This window comes from Spea bombifrons, chromosome 2, assembly GCF_027358695.1.
Source record: "Spea bombifrons isolate aSpeBom1 chromosome 2, aSpeBom1.2.pri, whole genome shotgun sequence".
Lineage (NCBI taxonomy): Eukaryota > Metazoa > Chordata > Amphibia > Anura > Pelobatidae > Spea > Spea bombifrons.
The window spans coordinates 58624809-58645387 of NC_071088.1; the positions used below are offsets into that span (position 1 = coordinate 58624809).

General features: G+C 38.5%; 1 protein-coding gene across 2 annotated transcripts; it reads right to left on the reverse strand.

Annotated features, from left to right (window-relative positions):
* Positions 1-516: 516 nt before the first annotated feature.
* Positions 517-17638, reverse strand: LOC128472520 (opticin-like). 2 transcript variants are annotated; one of them, XM_053454408.1, is made up of 7 exons: positions 17437-17638; positions 16350-16580; positions 9990-10125; positions 7944-8102; positions 6952-7154; positions 2332-2427; positions 517-847 (listed from the first exon to the last, which is right to left on the reverse strand). In XM_053454408.1, the coding sequence occupies exons 2-7, from the start codon at positions 16575-16577 to the stop codon at positions 677-679; spliced, it is 993 nt and encodes a 330-aa protein (XP_053310383.1). In that variant the 5' UTR covers positions 16578-16580; positions 17437-17638; the 3' UTR covers positions 517-676. The 2 variants fall into 2 exon arrangements, with proteins under 2 accessions (XP_053310383.1, XP_053310382.1); XM_053454407.1 differs by having other exon boundaries at positions 17465-17637.
* Between the last annotated feature and the right edge of the window lie 2941 nt (positions 17639-20579).

Below are 20579 nucleotides of genomic sequence, written 5' to 3' on the forward strand. Positions count from 1 at the left end.
CATGGGACAGGTTCCTCTTTAATAGAAACAGCGTCTTTCAGAGCTGTCTAGGATTTGTTAACTGGATCGCCGGTACAACGCGTGGTCACAGTGCCCCTGGGCTTTGCAAACAGACTGATCAATATGTGAGATCTTGCCTGAAAGTCACCTTCATGCAGGAGAGGAGGGGCGACGGAGGGCCCACTATTTGCTATGGTGTATCAGCTTGGTGGTTTGGTCTGTTTGTCATCATTGTGCCTTGCTTTATGTGCATAAATTACACTCACGTGAGGGAGGTCCGTTGCCTGGATTGTTGCCTGCAGAAATAGACATCAGTAATGCTTGCATATGACTGTCTATGTATGCTATTAGCTACATAAATATAGAATGAGATATTCAGAAAGAATCGTTAATTACATCAGATGTGTACAAGAAGGGACTATATCACAAAGTGGCACCTTTAACCATTTGAATACCAGAGGGGCAGCTTCTCTTAAACATTTATACCATAATATTACTAAAGAAAACCCCAAACAATTTGTTTTTCTTTTTTTATTTACTTACAGAAACAGTTTATGCCCATAGGCATATGCGATACATCTCTTCTGGAATTTTGCTACTATAGCATTGCCTTTAAGTATGAACTGACTTATAAAGAATTATTGCTGTGTTGTATGTAGACAAGGGGCTCCTGCATTTAGTAATAGGAGCCAGTGGGAAGATGCGGCAGGCAGAAGTAGTCATCTCCAAATTTGCTTAGGTTAATGGGATTTCCATCCAATCGAATGTCTTCCAAGGCCCGTCTGATGAATGCTCGGTCGCGGCTGTCACAGAACGCGTCTTTATGCATGTTATGGATGTTGTTATTCTGAAACGATTCAAAAGATTTTCGGATTTTTATGGAAATTCTCATGGGCTTGTGGATTGAAAAAAATAGCACAGTGTTGCTAACTCATCTGGCTCTTAAAGGGTTGAAAATTGCTCGAAAATACTTCATACAGCCTAAAGTACACCTGTTATGTTAGTGTTCCTATCTAGTTATTGTTTCTATGGAAATATAACAGTTCTTGACTGTATTACAATTGGGGGAATTAGTGGGTAATGTACAAAATCCCAACACGTGCTAGAGGCACGGCAAACACAGTAGCTAAATTAGTAACGTTTCTTTGCTAACAGCCAAGCACGTGTGTGTCTAAGGGATTAGATTATTAGATAAGCAGCAGGCAAAATTAATAGAACTAGATTGACAAATCAATGTCTAAGGACACATAACTAACCCGCCTTAAAATGGAATGTATTTTTTCCCCCCATATATGTAACAACGTGTTTTGCAGGCCAGTATGTAAAGATGTTGAAAGGTTCAAAAAATAATAAATATGCATTAGATATTCACCATATGTTAGAGTAACCTGATTTTAATGGGACAGTCTCAGTTTTTAGGGGCTGCCCCGCTGTCCCACTTTTGTGGACAGTGGAGATCATGGACAGATTAGGGGAGCCATCTTCCCTGATCAGCCCACAAAGCTGTGAAATCGAGTGAGGTATGTGCTCATACAGCACATGCCTCAGTCACAGCTTCCACATGGCCTTGTTGCGACACAATGAAGCTGTGCGCCGGAATATGATATCATATCTTGGTGTTCTCCTTCAGTGCATTTTGAGGTGGTATGGTAAGTTCCAGGCCTTGTCCCAGACCCATCTCTAGCCCTGCCCACCTCTAAACATGCCCCTAACAAAGGTGTCCTATTTTGGGCAACCTAAATATGGGTATGCCTCAACTATGTCAACTAGGTGACATGGGGTTTTACTCCCCTAAGGGACAGGAGCTGTATAAAAACAGCCAGACAATTAGGAAAAAAAACAAATCTTTGCAATTTTTACCTCCTTACCTGTTGTTTCTGTAAATCAAATGACTTGTTATATACAACCTGTCCTGTCTACTCATTTTACAGCACTACAGAATATGATGGTGCTATATAAACAATAAATAATAATAATGGCACAATGTGAATTACATTTTAAAGCAGCAATATCCTATCAGCACACACCTGTAAATGTTAGTTGGAAATTTGTGCAACCCTCTGGAGAGAAAGTACCGTAATTAATTTGTGTTCTGCTCTGCTTTAGCACATTGCCCCTCTAGGCTACTATTTATTCAGCAATGAGAAAAATACTCCATAAGACCAATGCTTTTTTATGCAGGCTATTAATCAAAATGCCTAAAAAAATCCATATACTGGATAACTACACTGTGCAGAATAACATGATTCACTAGAATACTTCCCTTAGGAGTTTAGTCACTCATTATAAGGAGGGAACTAGAGAGGTAAATTACTAAAGGATCCTGGGTACCTGGAGATGAAGAGATCGCAGGCTGGTAGGGAGAGGCACAGGGATGTAGTCGAGTTTGTTGTCCGAGAGATACAAAAACTGCAATTTGGTCAAGTCCTGTAAAAATAAAAAAGACTAATTATGTTGATGGACATCCCAAAACTCCAAAAGATATATTTGTATGAAAGACCACGAAGAAACCTGTTTCATGTGAATTGTTTTGTTTTCAAATCCATTCAAAACCGCAATTACGTATAACCAGCTATTGAACTACATTGTAAGCTCACAAGAGCAGGGTCCTCCTTTTGTACAAGTTTGTTGTTTATGATTTGAAACGACTTTGATTGTAAAGTGCTACAGAATCTGTTGGCTCTCTATATATATAAAATAATGTAATATTCATTAGTGAAGTCGTGCAGTCCTGGGTTCTCTTTTACCACTGGAACCCAGGATTCATTTTATTTTGCGTCCCTAATGTTGCACAATTGTGCAGTTTTCAGGTCCCTGTTGTTGCCATATAGAAGCAGGTGATTTGTGTTTGTATGAGGCTTAAAACTTCCACTCTTGATGTCCTGTGTGTTTCTTGCTGCCATGCCTACCTGTTGCTGGGAGATATCTGAAGCCGTCATCATTGTACTGGCTTTGACACCCCTTAAGCTTGTGGTGTCCTATGTCTAAGGAGAATACTAGTTGTCTATTAAATGCCCTTAATAATAAGCACACACAGTACAACTTCTATAAAGGGTTCCAGTGTTCAGAGAAGAATGCAGCTAATGTGCAGCACATAAGAGTGAAAGAGTCAGCTTGACAAATACTTCATTGCTGCTAAAAGGTGACTGAGAATTGACAACGGCAATTTGATCACTGTTGTACGTGTACACTGGGGAATTTGAACAAGATTCAGTTATCCCACACCCAGCCACGTACAAATTATGTCTTATTACTTGTTTCATGCAGCCACCATGTTTCATCTACTTCTGTCACCATTCCTGGTATCATTAAGTCCCCATAATTGCTGAAGATGCCACAAAATCCATTCTTGTTTTTGGCAATACACACATGTGGATGTGGAGAAGTTGCTGCACATTCTCTGCGTAGATGGAATCAGAGACTAAGGACACCCATACTTCACCTAAAGCCTGCCTGCTATACACACTTTACTTGATACTTGAAAAACAAAACATGTCCCCTTTAAAGTTGGTATTAATTCAAGTCATTAGGCATATCTGTCTTGTGCAAGTAAGGTTTATGTTTTATGGGGGGCATTAAATAACGGTACAATGTCCCCTATGGGAAAACAGGTGGGGTTTGTATAGGTGGCTGTAGATGGTTCCCATCATGTGTTATGCCTTTGTTTTAAATGATTAGGGTGCAAACAATACCTGTAGTGGCATTTGTTATCTTAAAAGATGGCACACCTATATTAGAAGGTAAAGAAAAAAATGCAGCTTTCTGTTATTTTTTCCAAAGGGCTTGACCGGTTTAAACTGTTTTCTTATTAATACTGCCCTCTGCTGCCTGCATCTGGGTTTCCCTGCTTGGTGGCTGATAATATTGCAGTTTTGTGAGAGCCATCAATGATTTTATTTAATTATCAGGTTTGAATTGGGACATCATATATGTCCCTAGTCTGCGAGAGTCTAGTGGAATCACACTCTTGAGCTAACTTAACTGATGGCTTTGGGAAGAAAACAAAAAGTCACTTAACCATGAAAATTGTTCACCATGAAGTACTACCACCACAATCAACCCCCTGGTGGGATCTCTGCTTGAGCTATTCAGATGTTCTCGCAAACTGTGTTCAAAATCATAATGATGATGCCCAAATAGTGCTGGATGCTTGAGCAGCTCTCTCAGACATACAAACTTGTTTTCCATGTGGCAGTGAAGAACATCCTCTCCCCAAGTTTCCACCAGGTCCGTATTGAAAAAGGTCAAGTGGCAATATTCCATGATCAAGAATACCACCTAAATAGCCGCCAATCACATCTCCATGGTAAAATCATCCAGGAGTTGTAAGGACAAATGCAATTCAAATTTTCTTGGCTTTGCCGGCGCACAATGATTCATATAAACAATACATGCTTGATGCTGTTTCTATAGCTGCAACAGCTGCTTCTATGCCAGTTGAAGTCACAAGCAAGTAGAATTGACAGCACATTATTTCTTATTCATGGTAAGAATTTATTAGATCATTGTTCCAGTGCTTTCATTGCAGTATCATCAGAAAAATAGAATGTGATGGGGAAAAAGCCTCATCTAGTTATGTTATTTTTTGCAGCTATTGGCACTAGACAGCCCCGCAAATATTGTGGTATTAAAGGTACATTACAGCCCTCATATAATGCATATAATGTATATACTTATTTTCTTTCTCTTTATGTATTTTGTAATCCCCAGCCTTTTGCCTTACTGAGAAGTGTTTGATACCCCTTACTTAGCAATGCAAATTCACTCATGGGTTACATGAAAGTTCAAGGGGGTCTAATGAGACCCCTGTGTGCATCTGCAGAAAGATCATAACTTTTACTGCTACAAATACCGGAAGGGGTGTATGGTAAGGCTCATTGGGGCAGTACACTACCTCTTGAACATATGCTGTATCTAAGGCCCCCACACTAGATATCTACTTATTTACCTAGTGGAACAAATTCAAAGAATCCAAAAGAGCTGCGGAATATGATGGCCCTATATAAAATAATAAAAAGTAAAGATTTGCAGTGAAGATTTACACATTTACAGTCTTTTCTGTTGAGACAATGTTATATCACAGCATGTCGTTCCCCTTCCTGAATGGCTGCTTATCTATGAGCTTCTTAAATATTTGTAACAATTTGTATAACTAGTCCATGCAACAGAAGTTTCAACGGTGCCTAAAACCTCATAACATAGAGACTGAAACCTCACTAACTAAAAGTAAGTTAATAAATAATCATGTGTTCTGGAACACCCCAGTGCCTCTATACAGCCCCATCAAGATGAACACATATTAACCCCTTAAGGACAATGGGCGGTCCCAAAACCCATTGCAAAAAAATTATTTTCAGCCTGTACATATACGGGCTTTGTCATTTAGGGGTTAAAGTTGTTTGTAACTTAGAAAAACACATTCTGTGCCAGTTTTCAAGCAGAAGCAACCAATCAATGACAAGAAACCATTTCTGCGCATAGATGTTGGGGTCTCATTCAACCCAACCTGGAACTCTTGCACAAGCCAGCGTTTGAACAGGTATGGCCAAAAACATCTCCTGCAAGCTGGATTGGGAAAGGGAGTAAACTGAATCACATTACAAATTACATCACTTTATGTATAAAGTGCCAGCTGATTCCATAGCTCTTTTGCAACAGAGAGATTTGCTCTATCCCTCCATGCATTTGTAAGGGGAACAATTTACTTTACTACACTTTACTTTAGAGGACATAGCTATCATATGCACTAGAGGATATGATGGTTGGATCGTCTCTTTAATGTGATGTAATTTTGGAGCCAAAACCCATTTGACAAGAAGTGGCAAGGACCAAGACATTTAAACTGCTTATTGATAACATTACCAATTAGAGCTGAACTCTGTTGCACTGCCATAGGTTTAACCTGTTTTCCTGTGAGTTTTATTGTGCCTCATCTCTCATCCTGTGTGTGCTTTGTCAATACACATTTATTTGTCGGCCTCAATAGGCTAAATACCCCTCCCTACTTCTTCTTGACAAGAGAGAGCTGAATATTGCCACTGAGTTCACAATTCAAAATGCCAGTTACCAACAGCTGGTATGGTCATCAATAGTGAGTTTCAGGAAATTTGCCTTTAAAGTTGTGTCATACTGTAAAGATGGTGTATAATACCATGATGAGATACACTTGAGCTATGATAAAAGCAATATTTTGGCTAAAAATTTCCAACCTGAAATTTCATTATTCTTATTTTTATTGTTGCATGTTTCCCCTCTTCTCATCATATTAGCACAACCTTGTTCTGTTTACACATCTCAGGCCTAGCTCCTGTCCTACCACCTATGATGATGTGCCCTACTGTGCCCTACTGTTCCTGATTGGATCATTAGTTTGTTTAACATCCACGGAAATCTGAGGGATCAACCTCCAAAGGTAATGGTTGTTTGCTAATAAAAACTCGGTAGTAAAATGGTAGTAATCGAGTCTCAGAGAATATTAAAGTCTAACTCTTAGAGTTAATTCACCATGTATGGTCCCTGATAGGGCTTGATATGTATCTGCTTGCCCAATGGGCATAAGCAGTAGCCGACCTTACATTTTGAATAATCCACCTGTGTATCTATTAGATGACTCTTTATGTCTAACGTGTTATTCTGTATAACACATCATTTGGTTTCATATTTGATCATTAAATGCATTGAATTGGGCAGTACTTACAGGTATTTGTACCTGGAAGGAATTCAGAATGCTTATTAGTACTAGAAGATCCATGTATCAGGAGATAGGTTTCATTAGTATTGTTTAGTTCCCAGGTCTACTTTTTGTTCATTAGATTAAAGTACGGCACTAGCCATGTCCATTTAAATTCTTCCTTACTAAAAATGTCTTTCAACATCCAGTTGCCAATTGTGTGTGTGTGTATATTTATTGTCTAGTACAGGAATACTATGCTTTAGAAATCTCCGTTCTACCTTGAAGGCTTCTGTCTGGATGCCTGAACTTTGCAGCTGATTCATTTTGGCATCCAGGTGAATAAGACTTGATGGCAGCTCAGGCAGAGCTCTCAGCTGGTTCTCAGGCAGGATAAGCTCCTGAAGAGATGGCAGTAGACGGAGGGCATCATCATCTATTTCAGACAGAGAGTTGCTTGAGAGATCCACACGCTTCAGTTTGTCTAGGAACATAAAGATGACAGTGAGGTCAAGCCCTGGGGAACTGTGATTATATGATGTCATTGCACAAGCATATTATACATGGGGTATATTAGAAATCCAAACTGAATTATACAGAATAGTGTTGTATCCCAGTAGGTTAAAATAACACTCGATAGTTAACAATATATTATATAATACAAAAAGATTTATTGTGTTACAGTATACAACTTGCTTCTCTTAGTTTGTATTCACTTTTGTCTTATATCACCCCCCTTTTAAAGGGAGACTCACACCAAGATTTGCTATTACTAGCTTTAAAAATAGCCTTTTCAAATATTGTGCTGTTTTCTTGTTTATAACAGTACTAGCATTGCAGCTGCATATTAGCCATTGCTATGTGTTCTAGCTCTGTTACCTTAGCCCAATATGCTAGACATACATCTAAACCCCTTATCATGCTGCCTGTGGTGAACAGTAGAATGGATCAGCAGTAAATAACCTAGACAGACACACTGACTAATAAAAGTTTATGGAGGAATGGACTTCATTTAGCATTGTCAGAAAGTCACTCAATAAACAATGACTGTTTATAGGAACAAAAAGAGACAAAACCGAGTTTTAGTTAATGCTAATCTGCATCACTGTGTACAGCACAATATTTAATTTAATATTTAAATTTCATATATTTTTTTCTCAGCTTTAAACATTACTACTAATAGCAGAGTTATGAATGGTCACTCCTTTTGCTTATCTTTCTTATCTATCTCCCCTCACACTCAACTTCCCTACACTTTGTGTCAGTCACATACTGAGTCCTGCAAAGTCCGCTGAGCGTATCCGGTTAATCTTGTTAAAACGAGCGTAGAGATAAGTGGTGTCCTTGGGCAGTGGTGGTATAGTTGTCAGGTCCACATCATCACAATATACAGAGCTTCCAAGACAGACACAAACCAAACAAGTTGGAAGACCTGGGGAGGTGAAGGGCAAAATATAAGAAATATATATATATATACAGTATATACAATACACTATATGGACAAACGTATTGGGACACCATTGCACCAACAGTGACTTTTATAACATTGCATTATAAATACTTAGACATTAATATGTAGTTTGTCCCCCTTTGCAACTATAACAGCTTCCACTCTCTTCTAGGAAGGCTTTCTACAAGATGTTGGAGTGTTTCTGTGTGATTTTTGCCCATTCATACAGTAGAGCACTTGTGAGGTCAGGCGGTGATTTGGGACGAGAAGTATACCAAGACACTTTGCACAATGCTATGCTTCCAACTTTGTGGGAACAGTTTGGGGAAGGCCATTTTCTTATTCCAGCATGACTGTGCCCTGGTGCACAAAGCAAGGTCAATAAAGCCCTGACCTCAACCCCATCCAACTCCTTCAGGGTGAACTGAAACAGAGATTGCGAGCCAGGCCTTCTCGTATGCATACTGTAAATTTCCCTGATGTCCCCTATTCAAATACATGGGGGGATTTCAGAAACACATATTACTTAAATATGCAGTCTTCCTTAGTGGGAATGTCAGAGCACTAAAGAGTCCCTTTAAAATGAAAAAGAAAAAGAAAGCATAAATGAAAAAACATCATAGCAAAGCTGTCTTAAACTAGGGCAGATCTCTTCATACTTAATTTGTGAGAACAGTTTGATGGCAACAGGCAGCATATAAACACTTTTTAATGTAAATTTTATCTCATCCCAGATAATGCACAAAAAGTTAATAAACAAGGATTTAAAGGTGCTGTTCAACTTAGAGGGAGCATAACTTGTGCTGTCTAGCAAATAGCCAAATAGTTATTAAAAGGAAAGTCTCAGAAAAACAATAAATCATATTAATATAGTACTTGGTGAGTTTATTTGCTAAACATAGAGCTTGCACAAGAATTATGGTTCATTATGCTGGGCAAATGTATTCAGCATCCCCTAAATGCATCGTTTTTTTGGGACAGTAGGAAGATTTACAGATCCCTGAGCGGCCCAACATTGATTGAGGTATATGCATTTGCAGCAGACACTTCAATCAAAGCTTCTACCTGGCCTACCTGCAGTGAATCTTAGCTGAGTGAAGCAAGGTGACCAGATGCGTAAGGTAAGTGGGTGGTCATACCCTTGAACCTGCCTTTAATCCCACCCTGACTCTAACCCTGCCACCTCAAAAGGTCATAGTTAAAAGGTATCTCATAATGGTATTGTACACCATCTATAGATTACCATATCTGCCCTGCACATTATCCTGACCCTGTCAATAGCCCCTTTTAAAATTAACTCTTTACTTTGTGAAAAAGCACAAGGGGGGGTGTATAGACGTATGGAAGTGAACCAATTAGTCAGTTATACATCCCCATACTGCAGGGCAGCATTTTATCTGGGCTGGTCAGCAATATCTAAAACGTATGTGTGTCCTGGAAAACATGGGCGATGTGGTCGCCCTAAACAGGTGGTGGTGGAGGATATTTATGCAGTTTGTATGGGCAGGATTCTGCGGAATTCCTCTATGTATTTGCATGCAACTAAACGTCATCAGGTAACATGTAGCTTTCTGCCCCGATACTTGCTCAAAAATGCTTATTATTAAATCAGATGATTCTTGGCACTGACTGACTGCTTGAAGCTGCCGATGAGTGGCTGAACCCTGCCCTCAGCCTTCTTCGAGCCAACGCTGGAGTTGACTGGAGGTGAGTATATCACAAACAGGGAGATGTGTTTGGCTGATCACATCTCCTGCATGCAAAATGGTTGGGGGCAGTTAAAGGGGCAAATCCGTATTGGGGGTATTCTGCAGAAGGGACATCATGAGAATTTAATGCAGTGCAGCATATGCATTAAAGTGTACTGACCCTGGTCTGTCATGGATCCAAAGAGACTTGGTTCTTCTGGTTTTGGAGATGTAGAGCCTGGTGTTGTAATCTGGGGTTCTTGAGTTGTAAATATTTCTGTCTTTTTACCCAGTGGAGCCAAGGTGCCAACCTCTATCTGTAGGAAGAGGTAATAAAAGGTGATACAAGCCAAGATCATGACATTATACTGTAAAAAAAAAAAACCCCATGTGATGAGGTATTAAGCTAATCTAGAGTCGTGTAAAAAGGAAAGTACACCCTCTTTGAATTCTACGGTTTTACATATCAGCACAATTATCTGTTCCTTAGCAAGTCCAAAAATTAGGTAAATACAACATCAGATGAACAGGAACAGAAAACATATTACACCATGGCATCATTTATTCAATATAAATAAAGCCAAAATGTCCTGATATGTAACACCTTCGTGACAATGGCTGATTTTATTTTTTGAACCCTTCATGACAATGGCTGTTTTCCGTGGTGCTCGTGTTTAGCTGTAATATTCTTCTCTCTCATTTAGTGTTTCTTTTTTCAGGACAAGAAGAGTTTTATTTAGATGGAATAGATTTTGATCATATCATCTAATTTACCCCCAAAAATATAAAATATGGTGGAAATTGAAAAAAACACTTTTTCTTACTTTTATTTGAAAAATCTTTTACTCATCTCTTAAAACTAATTCACAAAAAACCTGCTAAATAGATTCTAATATTTGTCCTCAGTTTATAAATACCAGCTGTTCTTATGGATTTTTTGTTGTTGCTTTTTTGTAAGTTATAGGGCAATAGGTACAAGTAGCATATTGCTGTTTCAAAACTATTTTTAAAACTGGTCATTCTGCCCCCATGTGCTATGTTTGGGAGAACTTTGAAGCCGTTCAGTTTACTTCCATCAAACCATGTATTTTTAAATTAGATTTATATGGGGTATTTAAGCACACTAAAGTATTTCAAATGCTGGTATTTTAACTCTTTCCATGCACGTGTTAAAAGTTTGCAGTAGTAATTTGTGTGTGTTTTTTCCCCACACACATTCTACTTTAGGTATGAATTTTCACCTCATGGTATACATCACGGTCAAACAACAACCCAATATGTGTTCAGCAACATCTCCCGATAGTGATACCACCCATGCATGGATATGTCGGGTTGTTTGGGATGTAAAATACCACATTTAGTTTTTCAACTTGGAATTTTGATATCTGGTCAGTTTGAGCCTTTGCCCTAATAATGTGACGGGACCGTCCTGTACCCTGAATGGGTACGCCCGCCGAACGTTGCTTCCTCTGCCCCATAGCCACCAGGACACCAGTGATTAACCCCTTACAGAGAGAAGGGGCTGCCTCCTGGAAGTCCCGGTAGGCCAGGAATCTACAGGCAGCTCCCTCCCCGGACTACCCCTGGTCGGCACCCACGCCACCTGTGGGGTATCTAGGATATGATAGTGCTGTGGTCGGGCCGATGGTGTCCAAGTTATACAGGGTTAAAAGTCTGGGGGCAGGACATGTGGCACATGGATAGGGTAGGCCATGAAGGAGAACACAGTATACCCAAATAAACACCACATATATGGGGAAAGTACATAAATCCACACATTTTAACCAATTAATTAACCCGGGCCATCACAAAAAATGGGACATGCGCAATTCATTTTTTCAAGTTGGAATTTTGATATCTGGTCAGTTGGAGTCTTTGCCCTAATTGAAACCAGACAATTCAATTTACCCCATCAAACCATATAGTTTTGAAAACTAGACACCCCAAGGTATTTCAAATGCTGGTATTTTAACTTTTTGCCAGGACATTTGTGTAACTGGGGTCTTTTTTATTTTTAAGTTTTAGTACATTATACAACTATTTTTATATTTTAATTATATATATATATATATATATATATATATATATATATATATATATATATATATACACTTATCTCAATGATCACACAGTGATTAGTGACGTAGGCCCCGTTGACCTGTAGGGGGAGCTCAAAGTTCTCAGGAGGGCCTGAAGAGTCCTCTTTTAATTTGAATGGGTGCCGCCATCTTGCTAAAGGTGGCAGTTTGAAATGGACTCCTAGGACTTTTTTGTGCCACTGAATGGGTCTATATAGAGGCACTTCAGCAAGACTGGCTAAGCTTAGGATCATTGATCACCTCCTTTTTTGGCGTTGCCGAATGCTTCGATGTCAAGTATGTGAGTTGAGTCGCACTGACTTGAATGAGAGTTAACTCTTTCCCCACAGTAGCACTCAACAGATTTCTGTTATCTGACATTTTTAGAGGACAGTACCTATGCCCATAAAACTCAAAAAATTGCAAAAATTTATATTCATTCTTTAATATGGACTATTTTTTTAGTGAGGAATCACTTATATTGTTTGTGTGTTAGTGTGCAACTGAACTAATTCTACAATTTACAGTACCATATTTTGAATGAACCTGCTTAAAACACATTCAATGTGCATATCATTGGGAAAGGTACCTTAACTTCCATTTCTCATGATCTGCATGGTCACTCTTTCCTGTTATGTTATCATATCTTTTGTTAACCTTTTTTGTTGATTGTTTTAAGCAGCCTTTGCATGGGTGAGTGAACTTTAGAACAGACAAATTCATGAGATAAAACATAAGGTAAACTAAATACCTATGAAAACAATAACAAATACAAAAGAAAAAACAAGCTACAGGCACTTTGGGCTTCCCTTCAAACATATGCTGCATGCTGGAGGTATCACAGCAGTTAAGTATGCAGCTTGGGATCATGCAATGATATGCTTGGATGCTGTCACTTTTGCTGTCCACTAATGGCAGACATTGATGATTCTACTATTTTCCCTTCGAACCAATATTTTGCACCTGCTGCACTACTGGCCCCTTATGTCACACTTAAATCATGACTTCTTCAGGAAATACTATCACTTCCCTCCTGTTTATCCTCTACCTTTCTTTGCTTCCCATCCCCCAGCATTGTTATTCTTTTCTGTTTCTGACACCCGCCCCCTCAGTTTTGCCTTCTCTTGTCTTTGGATGTCTGTTTTATCTTTCCTGTCTGCCTATCCTCAGATTCCATTCCTGTCATCTTTTTCTCCGACTTCAGCTGTCTCACTTTACTGCCTCAATTTATGCACTAATGTCTTTGTTCAATTTGCATTCAATCTTTCCGCTTCATTTCAGTACAATATCTTAAGTAAATATACTCTTTTCATCTTTCATTTAGATGTTTCGTTTTTTATGTCCTCACATGCTTCATCATGCACACTTTTGTGTCACTTACTACATCTTCCTCTTTATACCTACACAATTAATTACTTTCCCTGCAGCAACACAGTTACCGTTTCTCTTTTCGTCTTCATTCCATTTCATTTAACACACGCAGATTACCTCTCAGCACACTATGGTTTCCCCTAGGGGATTTGTTCACTAAACCACAGGTATATTTCAACTCACCAATTTCACAGTGGATTATGAAAGGCCAATCTTGGTCTGTTGCCCATGGAAATGATTAGGTTGGGATTCTATGTTGTGTAGTTAAATCAGTTATTATACAGGCCACATTGCATCTGTGTGCCACTTTCCATCCAAGTGCCAATTTTTACTAAGTGCCACTATCTGGGAGTTGACCAAGAGAGTTATTTCTATCCCCAACAACGGCACCTTTACCTATTGTGTAATACACCCTACATGCCTCTAGACTCTAAGCTCGTTTGAGCAGGGCCCTCCTCACCTGTTGTCTCTGTTAGTCAATTTGCTATGTTACATACTACTTGTTATGTCCTGTCTACCCATTGTACAGTGCTACGGAATTTGATGGCGCTATGAAACAATTAACAATAATAATTATACAGAGAGCTTGACTCTTCATGTAGGATAAACTTTCTGGCTTGGCCCTTGATCACACTGCATATAGCTATGTGTAAAGGTTTCAGCTCACGCCAATTCATGTACTAAATCACTATTTAGTTAAAAAATATTGTGAATATCAGTGATTTCTTGCTTAGTTAACATATAGCTACATATAGCTAGTAGGAGATAGACTTGGTGCTCTGAACACTTGTTTAGATAATAGGCTTGCAAATTAGGGAACCTCATAATTTCTTGATGTAATCCTATATGTATAAATATGGAAAAAATAAAATTCTATGATAAATGACTTCTCTTCATAGACAAGTATTTCCATGCACCACTTTTCTATATTTACACTTACTTACGTTTTCTCTTGAACATTTCCCTGTATCACTTACTACTCTAAAATATTTCTCATTATGTCTTCACATACCCCTTACTCTTCTTACATATCACGCTGCCACTCTTTCGTCTCACAGACTGTTCTGTCCCTCGTCCCTATCGGTCTCTTTTATGTGCTTTCCCCCATTCCCAGGATTCTTTTTGTTTATGACAGGTCTCTGCTGTTTCTGACTTGTAGCTTCTTGCCCTGATCCGTCTGTCATGGCAGATGCTCACAAACAGGCTCTGATGAAAGCACAGCCCTAAGAGATCTTTCAGAACCGTACCCCCCCTTCGCTGCCCCCCTTCCATGTTCCTTCTCTCATCCGCTTCTGAGAAATAAGTAATCTGACAAACCTGCTAGAAGATGCAGGATCAGAGGCCTCTCAAGCAAAGATTTCTACCCACCTCCCTTCTCTCTAGCTAATGATTCCTCTCTAGTTGTCAGTCTATTTACAATCTATCAATTGTTATCTCTATGTGTTTCTGTAGCTATCGGTCATCTAGGCAGTCTTTTTGTCTTTATTGTCTTTATTTTGTCTTTATTGTCATCTCTCTAAAATTACCACCCATGGATGCTTTTTATTCCTAATTATCATCTGTGCGTTGCTAGGTGAATCTACATATACCTATCATACCTACCTAGTTTTAGACATTCGTTGTATCTGGGTAACTATAGCTACCAATTCTATCTCTGTTTATCTATTTACTTACATACTCATTTTTATTACAATTTGTATCGATTTTTATTGGATTGTTTGTATTTTGGAACCTATCATCCTCCCCCGATGCATTAAGTCTATATATTCGATTATAGTCATATTATGATCAGACTGAACCCTTTCATATTCTGTTTGCAGATCTACCCACAACAACTTAATATTCTAGTTAATCAAAAACAAATTGAAATGCCCAATGTCAAAACTTCAGGATCACAAACAATAGCAAAGCAATAGAACATTTTTGTAATCTATTCATAATATAATAATGACCCAATACTATAAGGATCCTTGCGCCAAATCTTGACAGGAAAAAAAAGCTGTGTTGAAATTGATTGTTGGATTTCCAGATATTTGTATCTTATAGGCCTTTGTCATCTTGATGCATTTTTAAGTATTGAATTAAAAGGTTTTTTTTTCCAAGTGTGGGTTTTTTCCTGTACTATTATGTGATGAATTACATAAATTAGGCAGTGTAAGTACCTCCATTAGTGTTGATGGTGGTCTGTGTTCCCACAAAACCTCACTGAATTGCTTTTATTTCCTTTCTACGGTGTTCTTTTTTGTCATGCGGATATGATTTTGTTAGCTTTTTGGAGCTAATGTAAGGTGTTTGTTATACTTATTAAAGAATACAAACTTTTACTAGAAATGTATTTGGAGATGTGTAGAAAAGTGGTGCTTTTTTTAATATATTTAGGACCACCACACATTTGTTAAGGGTATAGTACATAGTTTGGAGAATGCCATGTGTGTATTCCACTAGAATTAACAAAGAAAAAATAACCTGTAAACAATGGCGACAGATGCTCAAACAAAAGTATGGATCACTAAACGGTAGGTTTAAAACGTAGAAGCCCAGATCCTTCACATGAATACATATGCATGCAAACTTACTTATGTTCTGGGTATCAGTATTTGTACAAACATGTGGGTGTACCTTAGCACCCATATCTCATAACATAGCTGCAAGATGGACACCTTCAAGAGTAGGGTGCACAATAGGGAAAATACTAATTGTGGCGGCAGTTTATACTGTAGCTGCTTAAGGGTGAGCTGGCACAGTGTATCTGTCAATTGAGCTGCTCTGGTTTGATGATTTTGGGCCACTGCTTTTAGGTGTGTATTTAATTACAATTCCACATTTAACCACCGGGGATCTTGATTATTACAAAATATTTGTACCTCATTTGTACATTATTTGTACATATTAGAATATATGCCTCTGGGTCCAAGACATGCCACAAGCTTAAAGCCCCCACCCCTTGTAATTCTAATTGAATTGCGATCCAAAGGTCTACATTGAACAGGAGAGGATTTTACTTTCTTATAGTCTATATTGTATTAAAATGCTTTATGTATACTAATCTTCTGGCCTGTCACCGCATACCAAATAAGGTGGTTAGTACTTACCTTGGGTTGAGGTTCTGAGTAGTCATAAAGATCTTCATAGTTAATTAAGTCTATTGATTCTCCATAGACATCCAGATTTTGATCATAATTGTTCAGATCCAGGTTCTCGTAGGAGATGCTTTCCTTGGGCTGGTTCTTTTCAAGTCTGCGTCTGCCATTTTCTGGAGATGGTGGAGCCACAGAAAGAGCCACAACAGAGAGCCACAGAGTCACATACGGGTACAGCATGTCCTGAAGAGCAATGCATAGATACCACATCATCTGCATTGTATGCAAACAGTTACAAATAACTATACATTGGATGGCAAATTTGAAAACTGAATTTTTGGAAATATTTCCCAGAATTGTACCCCGCTGTAAGTTGTATCACTACTGAACAAGCTAGTGTGCCAGATCATGTAAAGAGGAGAGAGGTCAAGCAGCTCTATAGTTTGCAGTTAGTTACACAGAAACATGAAAGTTTATTTAAAAAAAAAAAAACTATGTATGTAAGCCCCATTTTTGTGTTGGCCGTGTACTGAAATGAGAGAGCGATTGTAAACCCCTTGTAAGTATGTAAGTAGAGAGTAATGTATGAGATAATGTTGCTTTTCATTTAAAATATATACCAGTAAATAAATAAAATATGGGTCCTCACCACAAAATACAGTATACAACAAAACAGAAACATTTTGACTGTAAACATGGAAAGCTGAACTATATTCTGCTTTGGTCTAGTTACCCATAGAGGGAGGCCTGATCCTGGCACATATAATGAGGAAGCCTATACTTTTCTTATAGGAAAGATCCTACTGGGACACTGTTAGCTTTAGACAACAATTAATTATATTAACTGCAATGCTTACTGTACTTATTCTTTTTGTATATTCCCTCAATGTGACCCCCTTTTTTACACATACTACCAGTGGATGCATATTGTTTACCATAATATATTCCATGTCTAATAGGCATCCATATTTTAGACCCAAAGTTACCTTTGCACATACACCCCCTCTATAACACATCCCATAGCTCCTTATATCACACTACATTACTAAGCGGTGTAATGGCATACCTTTACATCTCCTCATAATACAGTTAAACACACCTCATAAAACCATTTTAAATCTCCTTACTTGTGTGACAGTCAGGTCCGGACAGTGGAAAGTGGAAAAATGAACCCTGGAGGGGCTTATTGGACTAAGGACTGGGAACAAGAGGAGGGGGTAGGAGAGTGAAAGAGCAACCAATGAGATTTCTTTTTGCAGCTGTCAGCAGGACCCCTTATAATGAGACCCAACGACCCCAGGCCTCTACATCATCCAATTAGGCAGAGATGTGTTTTGTTTCTAGTGGGGGTGGTAGAAAAGGGATGTTCAGATGTTTTCTTTAACCAAGAGAAAATATTCCTGTCTAAACCTGTAACTTCAAAAAAGAAAAAAGGGTCTGATTTTTAACCCCTTAAGCATCACACTCAATATTAAAACTCCCTAACTATTTGTCAGTATACATTATTGTTAAAAATTCTGAATAAACAATCAGGCTGCATATGAGTGGCAGTCTTAAAACACTTTGGTCTTTGGAGAACCGTAATGAATATAAATAAAGAATTTATGCCTTTTTAGCACTTTCCATTTGTAGTTGACTGCCCTGACTAACAATGTCTTATTCCAATGTCCCTTTCACAAATGGAGTGACATATTGCTGAACTGGTGGCATAAAATATATTTGAATGCAATGCTGATTAAAGTGGCCTAGTGGCCACCCTACATTGGAGATCCCCATGCTCTTATTCAGTATGTGTGTATATATGTGGTGAAGGGGAAGTGATATGCCATGTTCAAGCTCTGTTTTCATTATTAATATTCTTCTTTAATGGTGCTTCTACTTGGTGGCGGCTGCTGCCATTGCTCACAGACAGCAATTCCAATAGCTATTGTGGGGTTTGCTGGGGTTGAGCCAAGCTGTTATGCACAGAAAAACTGCATAGCATGAGGAGGCTAGTGGGCTATATTAAGTATAAAGGATCAGTCAAAATATTGACTCACATAGATGTCAGTGTGAACTTCCACAGACGTCAGCGTGAACTCCCACAGACGTAAGCAGGACCGCCTACAGAGGTTGCGGGACCACCCATCGACGTCAGTGGGCAGCCCTGGCCGCGTCCCGCAAGGGAAGGCTGTGGGCAGCCAGAGTGAAGAAGATCTCAGGTATGCTCATATAAAGTATGTGGACTCCTGACCATCACACCTATATAAGCTTATTGGACATCCTATTCGAAAACCATGGGCATTAATATGGAGTTGGTACCCCATTTGTTGCTTTAATAGTCTCCACTCTTCTGGAAAGGCTTTCCACAAGATTTTGGAGTGTGTCTGTAGGGATTGGTGCCCATTCAGCCAAAAAGCATTTGTGAGTTCAGGCACCAATGTTGGCCAATAAGGCCTGGCTAACAATCGTTAGCCATGTAAACTCACTAATAACTGAGTGTGAGACATTCTGTTAGACGGCCTAATCAGAGGAATCAACAAATCAACCACCTGGACATACCTACAAATGATTAAAAATACACAGATTGAGATAGGAAAATCTTACTTTGTTCATGATCATATTTTTTTTGTGGAACATAAAATTTGTATTGAGATTTACACGTTCACGGACATATCACAATGCGAGATGGTAAACACACATGAAAAACAATCAGAGTCCGCAGTACATAGCTACCAAAACATGCCGAAAATACGGAAGTATTTACATAATGTGGCCAGTCATGTGTTGCAGCTACAGCCACCAATTCAGGAACTAAATCATCAAATAAATAAAAAATACAATGCAAATTTACTACCTTAAAACCTAACTTTTATTGTTATACCCTTTTCAATAATTTTTTTATTATTATTGATAATGGAACAGTAATTTTTATACTTTTTTATATAGTAAATTGTATGATACAATCAAAATAATGCCATCTAAAGAAAGAAAGAAAAAAACAATATATAACTTGTGTGGGTACAGTTAATGTTAAATCAGCCATTGTCACAAAGGGGTTAAAATGCTGGGAAAAAAGGAAACATATACAGAGAGGTGGATAATGATACATATATTTTAAACACGCATGTGCATCTGAGGGGTTTTTTGGATGTTGCAAAGATGGAAAGTTGAAAAACTAGTATTTTTACTAAAAGTTTAGGCATAGAATTAAGGTGATGGGAAAGAGAAAGGCAGTGGATATGTGGATCCTGACTCTACAGGTAATCTAGCTTACAAAAGGGTGTTAAACAAAATCTAATGTTTTATGAAAAGCAATTGATATTTTAAGGAAATACATGTTAATTATCATTTTATTTGTAGGGTGCAGGCTTTGGGATGGGTAATACCTCAGTCTGGAACAAACAGAAATGCAGCTGCCTAACCACCTGTTGTGATGTATCTACTGTCCAATATCTACAGTTGTCAGCTGGGCCTGGGATACAAGTTGCAAACCTTGTGTGAAAGGCAAGACCACACACGTGTAGGACCCATTTACCTCTCATCATCATGGCAGAGGGTAAACTGGTAGACCTCTACAGGTTAAGATATGCACTAGTCCTTCAACTATACTAGGAACTATGTAAAAGATCTACAGTCTTACAGCAATAGTGACCTCAGTGGGCTGCGGTAATTATGTACCATATTATGGCTTCTACCAATCAAGGGAACCGCTGAGGTACTCTCCGCAATGGTAAGGAACAGCCAGAGACAGATCCGCTTCGCATTTCCTAGCAGGAGTGGGTTACAGGTAAACTTTTTTAGGAGGGGTGGATTTCAGGCTTATCAGAATTGTTCCTTGTAGCATGAGTTAACCATAAGAATTGTTATTCCATCAATATCCAGATGGTCTGTGATGCAAAAATGATAATTATCCACAAGTTTACTCTCTTTATTGGAAAACACTCTTATTTTCTCGCTCAGTCATCTGTTTACAGAGATGAGCATCCACATCACTAGCTTTGGTGGTGATACCCACTGTCTACTCAAGATATAGAATGGATTACAATCTAGAAATATTAGCTTTACATTTTAAAATAGCTCACAAGTACCTTTATTAATGCTGGCAAGCATATGATTTTACCCAGTGTACCTAAACTTACAGTACATAAAAATATGTTAGATAGTAAATCAGTCTGATTTCAAGCCAGTCATCATCATAACCTATGGCACTGTATCAAACAAAGGGGACTATGGGCTTGTATTTACCCATTAATACTAAGT

Excerpts from the sequence above, each read along its gene's own strand:
- LOC128472520 (XM_053454408.1), bottom strand. The coding sequence starts at position 16,577 with ATGCTGTACCCGTATGTGACTCTGTGGCTCTCTGTTGTGGCTCTTTCT. Across the intron at positions 2,428-6,951 it reads TCCAGACAGAAGCCTTCAAG|GACTTGACCAAATTGCAGTT; the intron begins GTAGAACGGAGA and ends TTATTTTTACAG. Across the intron at positions 848-2,331 it reads TGCGATCTCTTCATCTCCAG|AATAACAACATCCATAACAT; the intron begins GTACCCAGGATC and ends GAATCGTTTCAG.